This window comes from Ranitomeya variabilis, chromosome 2 (genome assembly GCF_051348905.1).
Source record: "Ranitomeya variabilis isolate aRanVar5 chromosome 2, aRanVar5.hap1, whole genome shotgun sequence".
Taxonomy (NCBI): Eukaryota; Metazoa; Chordata; class Amphibia; order Anura; family Dendrobatidae; genus Ranitomeya; species Ranitomeya variabilis.
In genome coordinates, this window is record NC_135233.1 from 928,227,487 (window position 1) to 928,239,527 (window position 12,041).

Here is a 12,041-nt window from a genome sequence, read left to right on the forward strand (position 1 = left end):
GCAATAACGCAAGATAAGTATATCTAAACTAAACTAAAACTAAACTAAAACTAAACTAAAAGCAACACCATCGCCTAGTTTGCCCAATCTGCGACTGGGTTGCAAAAGTCATCGGAGATCCATGATTTGTTCATTTTAATGAAAGTTAGGCAGTCTACACTTCTAGGGGACAGCCAGATGCACTTATTCATAAGGACACAACCAGCAGTTCTGAAGACTTGTTCTGAAAAAACGCTGGCTGCCAGGCTTGACAAAACATCCAACGGGGTGACAGTTGAGCTCAGGCCACTCATCCATTTTTTGAAGACCAAAACGTAAAAGGGTCCAAACCCCCTCCGATCGCATTGATATTGAGCTCCAGATACTCCTGCATCATCCTCTCCAGTCGTTCACAACGTGACAGACTTGTACTCTGTTCTGCTGGTGCACAAGCTGGTCCAAAAAAAATGTGTTAAACGACTCACAGAAATTGCTTATGCCACTTACACTGCTGATGCTGCAATTTGTTTTGGCGATGACGCTTTGGGGTACCCAGAGTTGGACGTCTACAACTGGGATGCACACTGTGTGCCTCACGGCTGCTTTGGGGAAAACGCACACACGGGTTATCATGGGTGAGATATCCGGGCTTAGTTTCTAACCTTCTCTTACCATGGTCTGATTCTACAAAGCGGGCAGCATTCTTAGGGGCTTTTTTTGCTCTGGTCTCATCTACAACAAATAATGATTATAACAGTACTATGAGATGGATGTTTTTTGGTTATACTAATAACTTTGACTTGTCGGATATCAGAAGTGCATTAGCAAGCATTACTTACATTGTTATATATTATATGATTATTTATTATGTATGATGTTTGCATGGTTCTTAACCTGTACCCGATACCTTATGTGGGAATTTTTTGACACTGTGCGCCATTTTTTCCATCTCCTTTTTCTTTACTATTTGTGAATTTAATATTTGTATCAATGTAATAAAATTTGTAACTTTTTTACATATTCTTTGGACTCTGAACTCTGTCTAGTATAGGTTGCAGCTTCTGTTAGAGTGCCCACTTTTATGTCCATTATAATGACACCACAGTGTGTCTTTATCTCTTTGTTTTGGGTTTGGTTGATATTGAATATATGGTACTGGGGGACTGCAACAGCTATCAACTTTTGGAAACCGTCTGTATCCACCAGGGTGAAAGGCAGCATTTCCGTGGCCAACAGATTGAAGATGGTGGAGTTTAAGCTGTTAGATTTGCCATGGGTAGGAGAAAACATTCTTTTACCTGACTACAACTACAAGACCAAGAGCTGGCTGCTGTGCTGAAAGAGGGTGGAGTACAGAGAACAGGATTAACTGCTGGACTGTGAGTGAGGTGCAGGCAGAGATGTTATGGTAGATTGAGAAAGATGTGTTGTGCTAGGTGACACAAAAGCAGCAGTCCTGTTTACTTCCATATCAGTTGACCGGCTCTCACTCACCTCGACTGTGGTGGGTAGACAATTGTAGTTTCTGTGGCCGGAGACCTGTGTGTGAACACTTGGAAGAAGGAGCAGCAGATGGGGTTGATGGGACAGCTGGTGGTTGGCGAGGCTGGCTAGTCCGCATTTTAGCACAGTGAGATTCCCACAATAAGGAATGTGCCGGTTCATGCATGTACTTGTCAAATTATTGCAATTCTTGCCTCTACTGTGTTTTTTTTTTCTTGCAAATTTGACACATAACTTGTGTTGGGTCATCTTTTACGATCTCAAAAAACGCCCAGGCAACCCTTGCCCCCTCTGCACACTCGCGACCGGTGCTGGTCACAGAGGATGCAGTTCTTGTTGAGGTTGTGTCACTTCGTGTCTGTGTGGGAAGCTGCAACGTAACCTCATTTTCCTCTGCTGAGCTATTCAGCTGTGTACCTCTGGGTTCACACTAAGTGAGATCTACAACCTCATTGTCATCCTCTCTGTTCTCACACTCCTCACCCTGAGAATCACCCTCCTCCTCTTCCTGCCCTGACACCACAGTACAGTCCTTGTGCGCCTCTGCTATCTGAGTCTCATCAAGATCACCTTCACCCTTGGTGGTTAACGTGTGGTGATGAGGGTCTGGATTCTGCTCGGACCCTACTTTGTCTGGCCCCGGATCCAACATGAAAACATTTTGGACATCGGTGCAGATGCTTTCATCCTATGGATTCTGTGATTCTTTGGAGCAGACCTCTGATGCCCATAGAATAGAATGTGTGAACAGCTCTTCAGAATGGCCCATCTGGAAATATTTGAGGTGGGGGGAAACAAGGGTGATTGGGGTGCCACCTCTGAGGATTGTACTGTGTGTGATGTTAAGGTGGAGGAAGAAGAGGAGAGGCCACTTGATGCAGCGCTTGCCATCCACTCGAGCACATGCTCTTTGAGTCTCATCTACAATTTGTATCGGCTGCCAAAGAAAGGGAGTAGAGTAGGCCAGCCAGTAACAGATGTTAGTGGTCTTTGGGTAGGATGAGACTGTGTTTGTTCAGTTGTGCTTTCATTCACATTAACACCTAACCTACGTACACATCAAACACCAAGCCTTCCACCACCACCTCACTTTTTCCCACTTACTGTATATACTCGAGTATAAGTCAACCAGAGTATACGCCGAGGCACCTAATTTTGCCACGAAAAACTGGGTAAACTTATTGACTTGAGTATAAGCCGGGTATGCATTGTCCCTTCATCCCAATCCTGGTATGCATGGCTTCCCATCCCGTCCTTGTATGCATGGCTCCTTATCCCCTATCTTTGTATGCATGGATCCTATAATAAAAAAAACATCCTACTTACCTTCCTGCACATATGTAGAATGTGTGCTGTGCTGGAAGCCGTCAGCTGCGGCAGTAAACTGCTCTATAAGAGAAATGAATATTCACTGCCAGTGCAGTGAATATTCATTTCTCTTTAGCAGCGGGCACAGTTGCAGCCGCCGTCTCATGCCTCTGTGACCCGCTGCTTCGCTTCTCCCCTTTCCCTGCCATCTTTCTGGGACAATGACTCGTATATAAGCCGAGGGTGGCGTTTTCAGCAGAAAAAATGTGCTGAAAAACTCTGCTTATACACAAGTGTATGAGGTATGTTGTAATTAGGCTTCCCCTTTTAGGCAAACAGCTGTCAGTCACCTGTTACTAAATAAACAAATGAACAATCACTATTTATTTTCTTAGATAGTGTGCTTGAACAACTGTTATGCTTAACGATTTTAAAGTGGAAATCTGACCTTCTGATTTGCTACTGAAACACAGTTTTAGCACAAACAATTTGGAGTAGCTAATTGTGCCTAGTAGCTGCACCACTATATTAGGCCTAACGATTTTAACCCCTTTACCCCCAAGGGTGGTTTGCACGTTAATGACCGGGCCAATTTTTACAATTCTGACCACTGTCCCTTTATGAGGTTATAACTCTGGAACACTTCAACGGATCCCGGTGATTCTGACACTGTTTTCTCGTGACATATTGTACTTCATGGTAGTGATAAAATTTCTTTGATATTACCTGCGTTTATTTGTGAAAAAAAACGGAAATTTGGCGAAAATTTTGAAAATTTTGCAGTTTTCCAACTTTGAATTTTTATGCAATTAAATCACAGAGATATGTCACACAAAATACTTAATAAGTAACATTTCCCATATGTCTACTTTACATCAGCACAATTTTGGAACCAAAATTTTTTTTTGTTAGGGAGTTATAAGGGTTAAAAGTTGACCTGCAATTTCTCATTTTTACAACACCATTTTTTTTTAGGGACCACATCTCATTTGAAGTCATTTTGAGGGGTCTATATGATAGAAAATAACCAAGTGTGACACCATTCTAAAAACTGCACCCCTCAAGGTGCTCCAAACCACATTCAAGAAGTTTATTAACCCTTCAGGTGTTTCACAGGAATTTTTGGAATGTTTAAATAAAAATGAACATTTAACTATTTTTCACACAAAATTTACTTCAGCCCCAATTTGTTTTATTTTACCAAGGGTAACAGGAGAAAATGGACCCCAAAAGTTGTTGTACAATTTATCCTGAGTACGCCGATACCCCATATGTGGGGGTAAATCACTGTTTGGGCGCATGGCAGAGCTCGGAAGTGAAGGAGCGCCATTTGAGTTTTCAATGCAAAATTGACTGGAATTGAGATGGGACGCCATGTTGCGTTTGGAGAGCCCCTGATGTGCCTAAACATTGAAATCCCCCACAAGTGACACCATTTTGGAAAGTAGACCCCCTAAGGAACTTATCTAGATGTGTGGTGAGCACTTTGACCCATTAAGTGACTCACAGAAGTTTATAATGCAGAGCCGTAAAAATAAAAAATCATATTTTTTCACAAAAATGATCTTTTCGCCCCCAATTTTTTATTTTCCCAAGGGTAAGAGAAGAAATTGGACCCCAAAAGTTGTTGTACAATTTGTCTTGAGTACGCTGATACCCCATATGTGGGGGTAAACCACTGTTTGGGCGCATGGGAGAGCTCGGAAGGGAAGGAGCGCCGTTTGACTTTTCAATGCAAAATTGACTGGAATTGAGATGGGACACCATGTTGCGTTTGGAGAGCCACTGATGTGCCTAAACATTGAAACCCCCCACAAGTGACACCATTTTGGAAAGTAGACCCCCTAAAGAACTTATCTAGATGTGTTGTGAGAGCTTTGAACCCCCAAGTGTTTCACTACAGTTCATAACGCAGAGCCGTGAAAATAAAAATTATTTTTTTCCACAAAAATTGTTTTTTAGCCCCCAGTTTTGTATTTTTCCAAGGGTAACAGTTGAAATTAGACCCCAATAGTTGTTGTCCAATTTGTCCTGAGTACGCTGATACCCCATATGTGGGAGGGAACCACCGTTTGAGCGCATGGCAGAGCTTGGAAGGGAAGGAGCGTCATTTGGAATGCAGACTTAGATGGATTGGTCTGCAGGCGTCACATTGCATTTGCAGAGCCCCTAATGTACCCAAACAGTAGAAACCCCCCACAAGTTACCCAAACAGTAGAAACCCCCCACAAGTGACCCCATATTGGAAACTAGACCCCCCAAGGAACTTATCTAGATGTGTTGTGAGAACTTTGAACCCCCATGTGTTTCACTACAGTTTATAACGCAGAGCCGTGAAAATAAAAAAATTTTGTGGAAAAAAAAAAAGATTTTTTAGCCCCCAGTTTACAGTTTTGTATTTTCCCAAGGGTAACAGGAGAAATTGGACCCCAAAAGTTGTTGTCCAATGTGTCCTGAGTACGCTGATACCCCATATGTTGGGGTAAACCCCTGTTTGGGTGCACGGGAGAGCTCGGAAGGGAAGGAGCACTGTTTTACTTTTTCAACGCAGAATTGACTGGAATTGAGATCGGACGCCATGTCGCGTTTGGAGAGCCCCTGATGTGCCTAAACAGTGGAAACCCCCCAATTATAACTGAAACCCTAATCCAAACACATCCCTAACCCTAATCCCAACGGTAACCCTAACCACACCCCTAACCCTGACACCCCCCTAACCCTAATCCCAAACCTATTCCCAACCGTAAATGTAATCCAAACCCTAACTTTAGCCCCAACCCTAACTTTAGCCCCAACCCTAACTGTAGCCTTAACCCTAGCCCCAACCCTAACCCTTGCCCTAACCCTAATGGGAAAATGGAAATAAATACATTTTTTTAATTTTTTAATTTTTCACTAACTAAGGAAGTGATGAAGGGGGGTTTGATTTACTTTTATATCGGGATTTTTATGATTGGCAGCCGTCACACACTGAAAGACGCTTTTTATTGCAAAAAATATTTTTTGCGTTACCACATTTTGAGAGCTATAATTTTTCCATATTTTGGTCCACAGAGTCATGTGAGGTCTTGCTTTTTGCGGGACAAGTTGACGTTTTTATTGGTAACATTTTCGGGCACGTGACATTTTTTGATCGCTTTTTATTCCGATTTTTGTGAGGCAGAATGACCAAAAACCAGCTATTCATGAATTTCTTTTGGGGGGGCGTTTATACCGTTCCGCGTTTGGTAAAATGGATAAAGCCTAAACGTCTCTTTGACACTTTCCAGTCCCTACTCAACCCAAGAGAGCAGGCCCCAACCACGGATCTCCGTGCTGACGATCTGGCCAATTACTTCAAAGAAAAAATTGACCACATTCGACAGGAAATCATCTCCCAATCTCTTCATACCATGCACTGTCCTCCCTCCCCCACTGCATCTAGTTCACTCTCTGACTTTGAACCAGTTACAGAAGAAGAAGTAATCAGGCTCCTTGCATCTTCTCGCCCGACCACTTGCACCAGTGACCCCATTCCGTCACATCTCCTCCAGTCCCTTTCCCCGGCTGTCACCTCTCACCTAACAAAAATATTCAACCTTTCTCTCACTTCCGGTATTTTTCCCTCCTCATTTAAGCATGCCATCATACATCCATTACTTAAAAAACCATCCCTCGACCAAAACTGTGCCGCTAATTATAGACCTGTCTCTAATCTTCCCTTCATCTCTAAACTCCTCGAACGCCTGGTCCACTCCCGTCTTACCCGCTATCTCTCAGATAACTCTCTTCTTGACCCTCTTCAATCTGGCCTCTGCTCTTTACACTCTACTGAAACTGCCCTCACTAAAGTCTCTAATGACCTACTAACAGCTAAATCTAATGGTCACTACTCCATGCTAATTCTCTTGGATCTCTCCGCAGCATTCGATACTGTGGATTATCAGCTCCTCCTCACTATGCTCCACTCCATCGGCCTCAAGGACACCGTTCTCTCCTGGTTCTCCTCCTATCTCTCTGATCGATCCTTCACTGTATGTTTTGCTGGTTCCTCCTCCTCTCACCTTCCCCTTACTGTTGGGGTTCCTCAAGGATCAGTCCTAGGCCCCCTCCTCTTCTCCTTGTATACTGCCCCTATTGGACAAACAATCAGTAGATTTGATTTCCAGTACCATCTCTATGCTGACGACACCCAATTATACACCTCTTCTCCTGCTTTCACTCCGACCTTCTTAGAAAACACCAGTGATTGTCTTACCGCTGTCTCTAACATCATGTCCTCCCTCTATCTGAAACTGAACCTGTCAAAAACTGGAACTCCTCGTGTTCTCTCCCTCTACTAACCTACCTTTGCCTGACATTGCCATCTCCGTGTGTGGTTCCACCATTACTCCAAAGCAATATGCCCGCTGCCTTGGGGTCATAATTGATTCTGAGCTTTCATTCACCCCCCACATCCGATCACTGGCTCGCTCTTCTTATCTGCATCTCTAAAACATTTCTAGAATTTGCCCTTTTCTTACTTTCGACTCTGCAAAAACTCTTACTGTTTCACTTATTCATTCTCGTCTGGACTATTGTAACTCTCTACTAATTGGCCTCCCTCTTACGAAACTCTCCCCACTCCAATCTGTCCTGAATGCTGCAGCCAGGATCATATTCCTCACCAACCGTTACACCGATGCCTCTACCTTGTGCCAGTCATTACACAGGCTACCCATCCACTCCAGAATCCAGTACAAAACTATTAACTTCATCCACAAAGCACCCCATGGCTCAGCACCACCCTACATTTCTTCTCTGGTCTCAGTCTACCACCCTACCCGTGCCCTCCGCTCCGCTGATGACCTCAGGTTAGCATCCTCAATAATCAGAACCTCCCACTCCCGTCTCCAAGACTTTACACGTGCTGCGCCAATTCTTTGGAATGCACTACCTAGGTTAATACGATTAATTCCCAATCCCCACAGTTTTAAGCATGCCTTAAAAACTCATTTGTTCAGATTGGCCTACCGCCTCAACGCATTAACCTAACTATCCCTGTGTGGCCTATTTAAAAAAAAAAAAAAAAAAACATAATCAGGTTCCTCGCATCATGTTCTCATACACTTTATGCAGTCAATAGCACTCTGTGTCTGTACTGCTACATACTTAGGCAGTTAACTGGTTCATCGCGTTGCTCTGGGGGTCTCAGGGAAGCACGCAGGGAGCCCCCTCCCTGCACGATGCTTCCCTATACCGCCAGAACACTGCGATCATGTTTGATCGCAGTGTGACGGGGGTTAATGTGCCGGGGGCGGTTCGTGACCGCTCCTGGCACATAGTGCCAGATGTCAGCTGACAACCGGCCGCGATCGGCTGCGCTCCCCCCGTGAGCGCGGCCGATCACTATGACATACTATCCTGTTGAGGGTCAGATAGGCCCAGGTCACCTCGACGGGATAGTACGTCTAAGGTCAGAGAGGGGTTAAAGTGGAAATCTGACCTTCTGATTTGCCACTAAAACATTTTTAGCACAAATGATTTGGAGTCGAAAATGGGGCTTCCGCAGGCTGCCACACAGTATTTGCACAATCTACTTTGATTCTGGAAGATCGATTTCACACAGGACAAGTTCAGCAGCACCAGCTCTCTGCACTGTGACACTGAGCAAATGGTGCCAGCAAAACAAGATATCCGGTTTTTATATTGCCAGGGACATGTGACTTTGACAACCAATCACAGAAGACCTTGTGTCATGACGTTGTCGATGGATTCTGCACCCTGCTGGGTTGCAGGAATCAACACACATAAAGTTAAGTGTAAAAAAGACTCATGGTGCTCCTGTAATCTCTTCAGACTCTCCCTTAACCCCTCCACACCCCCTCCACTCATCAAATATGTCCTCCCGACTCATAATACAGCACCACTATCATAGCCAAAGTAATACAAAAGCATTAGTGGAAACGCGATGATTTACAGAACTCTGACTGACTTTTGCCGACTTTGAGTAAAAATGCTTGTGAAAGCGAACATGAATCCGAATGTGTTACTTTCGTGCCGAATTTGAAATTTGCAAACGTTTTCCGAACACGTTCACTCATCTCTACTCGGGCCAGCAAGAGTCGGGCCCTTTAATTACTCTTTGCGGCGTAAGCACGCACACTCAGGATTCACTACTTAACATTTTGGCGCATGCAATAAACGATTATGTACTCGTACATGCACATTCTGCACTCCCGTCCCCCCAATGAAGACCGCAGCATCACCCCCAGCATCTTCTGTAATGTATATGGCCCAGGATCAGATCCTACTGTGATGTGTATGCCCCCATGTCTCCTGTGATGTGTATGCTCCCAGTCCTTCCTGTGATGTGTATACCGCCAGCCCCTCCTGTGATGTGTATGCCCCCAGTCCTGTGACATGTATGCTCCCAGTCTTTCCTGTGATATGTATGTCCCCAGTCTTTCCTGTGATGTGTATGCCCCCAGTCTTTCCTGTGATGTGTATGCCCCCAGTCTTTCCTGTGATGTGTATGTCCCCAGTCTTTCCTGTGATGTATATGTCCCCAGTCTTTCCTGTGATATGTATGTCCCCAGTCTTTCCTGTGATGTGTATGTCCCCAGTCTTTCCTGTGTCTTTCCTGTGATGTGTATGCCCCCAGTCTTTCCTGTGATGTGTATGTCCCCAGTCTTTCCTGTGATGTGTATGTCCCCAGTCTTTCCTGTGTCTTTCCTGTGACGTGTATGCTCCCAGTCTTTCCTGTGACGTGTATGTCCCCAGTCTTTCCTGTGTCTTTCCTGTGACTTTTATATCCCCAGTCCTTCCTGTGATGTGTATGCTCCCAGTCTTTCCTGTGACGTGTATGCTCCCAGTCCTTCCTGTGACGTGTATGCCAACAGTCCTTCCTGTGACGTGTATGCCCCCAGTCCTTCCTGTGACGTGTATGCCCCAGTCCTTCCTGTGACGTGTATGCCCCAGTCCTTCCTGTGACGTGTATGCCCCCAGTCCTTCCTGCTAGGTGTTTTTTCCCCTAGTCCTTCCTTTTATGTGTTTTTCCCCAGTCCTTCCTCTGACGTGTATGCCCCCAGTCCTTCCTGTGACGTGTATGCCCCCAGTCCTTCCTGCTAGGTGTTTTTTCCCCTAGTCTTTCCTTTTATGCGTTTTTCCCCAGTCCTTCCTCTGACGTGTATACCCCCAGTCCTTCCTGTGACGTGTATGCCCCCAGCCCCTCCTGTGACGTGTATGCCCCCAGTCCCTCCTGTGACGTGTATGCCCCAGCCCCTCCTGTGAAATGTATGCCCCCAGTCCCTCCTGTGACGTGTATGCCCCATAACCTCCTGTGACGTGTATGCCCCCAGCCCCTCCTGTGACGTGTATGCCCCCAGCCCCTCCTGTGACGTGTATGCCCCAGCCCCTCCTGTGACGTGTATGCCCCTCCTATGATTTATGTGCCCCAGCATCTTCTTTCAAAATTAATCGCAGAGTCTCCTGAGCTCCAGACCAACTAAACTCTGGAAAATCAGTTACGTTTATCAACATCAATACCACCTAACCTCACCGCACCAAAGAGAAGCAGGTCCATTTCGGGGGGGTTTAATTACATTTTTATATAGCAGGATAAATATCAAGTTGATGATGTTCTACAGCCCCCAAATTATGGTATAAATATCCAAATGGCCCCAGGCTAATAAGAGTTCAAAAAACAAGTTTTTCAAGCATAAACAATTTCAGTTAATTTTCCTTTTTTGGGGAATTTTTCAATGAGGTTTTCTTTTCCTGAAGTGGTTTTGAAGGAGTCTTTTTTTTTTTTCTTTTTTCTTTTTTTTTTTTAAATGAATCTGCCTTTGCAGCTTTTTAATTGGACAATATGGAGATGATTCCCTTAGGATCCACTTCCAAGAAAGTGATGTTTGTAGGTTCTTTTTCCATCAGATGTGTTTTAACCCTTTCCTTTATTAGAACGCAAATGAACATCCTGGCTGGGACCTCAGTTCTCCCCACACACGGCTGAGGCTTGCTGCCGCCCAGAGCTAAATCTGACAGCGGCATTTAAAGGGAACCTGTCACCCCGTTTTTTCAGTATGAGATAAAAATACCGTTAAATAGGGCCTGAGCTGTGCTTTACAATAGTGTATTTTTTGTCCCCTGATTCCCCACCTATGCTGCCGAAATACCTTACAAAAGTCGCCGTTTTCGCCTGTCAATCACGCTGGTCTGGTCAAAAGGGCGTGGTGAAATGGCTGTTTCTCCCCCACCTCTTGCTTATCTTCCCGGCGTTGGCGTAGTGTTTTGCGCATGCGCAACAGCCGAATGCACTGCGCAACGGCAAAAAAAGTGCACGATCTGTGTTATTCAGAGGGTTATCGGTGGAGGAGGCCATCTTCCTGAGGCCACGCGTGCGCAGATGGAGTGATCTGCTTCCCGGGGCTTCAAGAAAATGGCCGCGGGATGACGCGCGTGCGCAGATGGAGATCGCGGCGGCCATTTTCCTGAAGCCGAGTTCGCATCTTGTGAAGCTCAACCATAGATCAAGGTTTTCACACTATAGTTCAATATTGTGGTTACCTGTTTTTGAGACTGAGCCGCATTGTGCTGAGATGGATCATAAACTCTACTGATGTTAGTGAATTGTTTGTTAAACTTTAATCTTTTTCTTTTCTTTTCTATTTTTGATTAGGTTGAAGTAGACTGGGAGAAAATCCGAGCCAAGATTGAAATGGAAGAACTGAAAGCGAGAGAGGGAGCATCTACCGGGGGTCTGCAGGGCCCCTCAACTAGGAGCAGCATTTCATTGCCACATTGAACTGAACAGTACAGCTCTGTGTGACATACATGAACCTCAGTTTCCCATTATTGAATACATGGCACTAGTCAACTAAGGGCTGGAACCCGCAAGGGATTGGAGAACAAGTCTTACCATTTTTCAAAATAAAATATGTTAGTAAGTTTGTTGTTTTGTTTTTTTTCTGGTTTTTGCCCTTAGTTTTAGAATTATCCAGTTCTGGGACACATTGTGACTGATATAATTTGTACAAATGTGCTTTTAAGATATTGTAATACAAATCTATATATATCTATATATATAATTGTCTAAGGGTTTTTCTGTCTGTCTGTCATGGAAATCCCGCGTCTCTGATTGGTCGAGGCCACCAGGCCTCGACCAATCAGGGACGGGCACAGCATGGCGGCGATGATGTCGTAATGGAAATCCCGCGTCTCTGATTGGTCGAGGCCACCAGGCCTCGACCAATCAGGGACGGGCACAGCATGGCGGCGATGATGTCGTAATG

General features: G+C 44.9%; 1 protein-coding gene across 4 annotated transcripts in view; it reads left to right on the plus strand.

The window, feature by feature from the left end:
* The window catches only part of IFT80 (intraflagellar transport 80), a 159,908-nt gene extending 148,209 nt beyond the window's left edge, over positions 1–11,699 (plus strand). For all 4 annotated transcript variants that reach the window (XM_077290652.1, XM_077290651.1, XM_077290653.1 and 1 more), the window contains one exon: positions 11,429–11,699. In XM_077290652.1, coding sequence (XP_077146767.1) covers positions 11,429–11,554 — 126 coding nt within the window. In that variant the 3' untranslated portion in view covers positions 11,555–11,699. The remainder of the gene's footprint in view (positions 1–11,428) is intronic.
* The last annotated feature ends 342 nt before the right edge of the window (positions 11,700–12,041 follow it).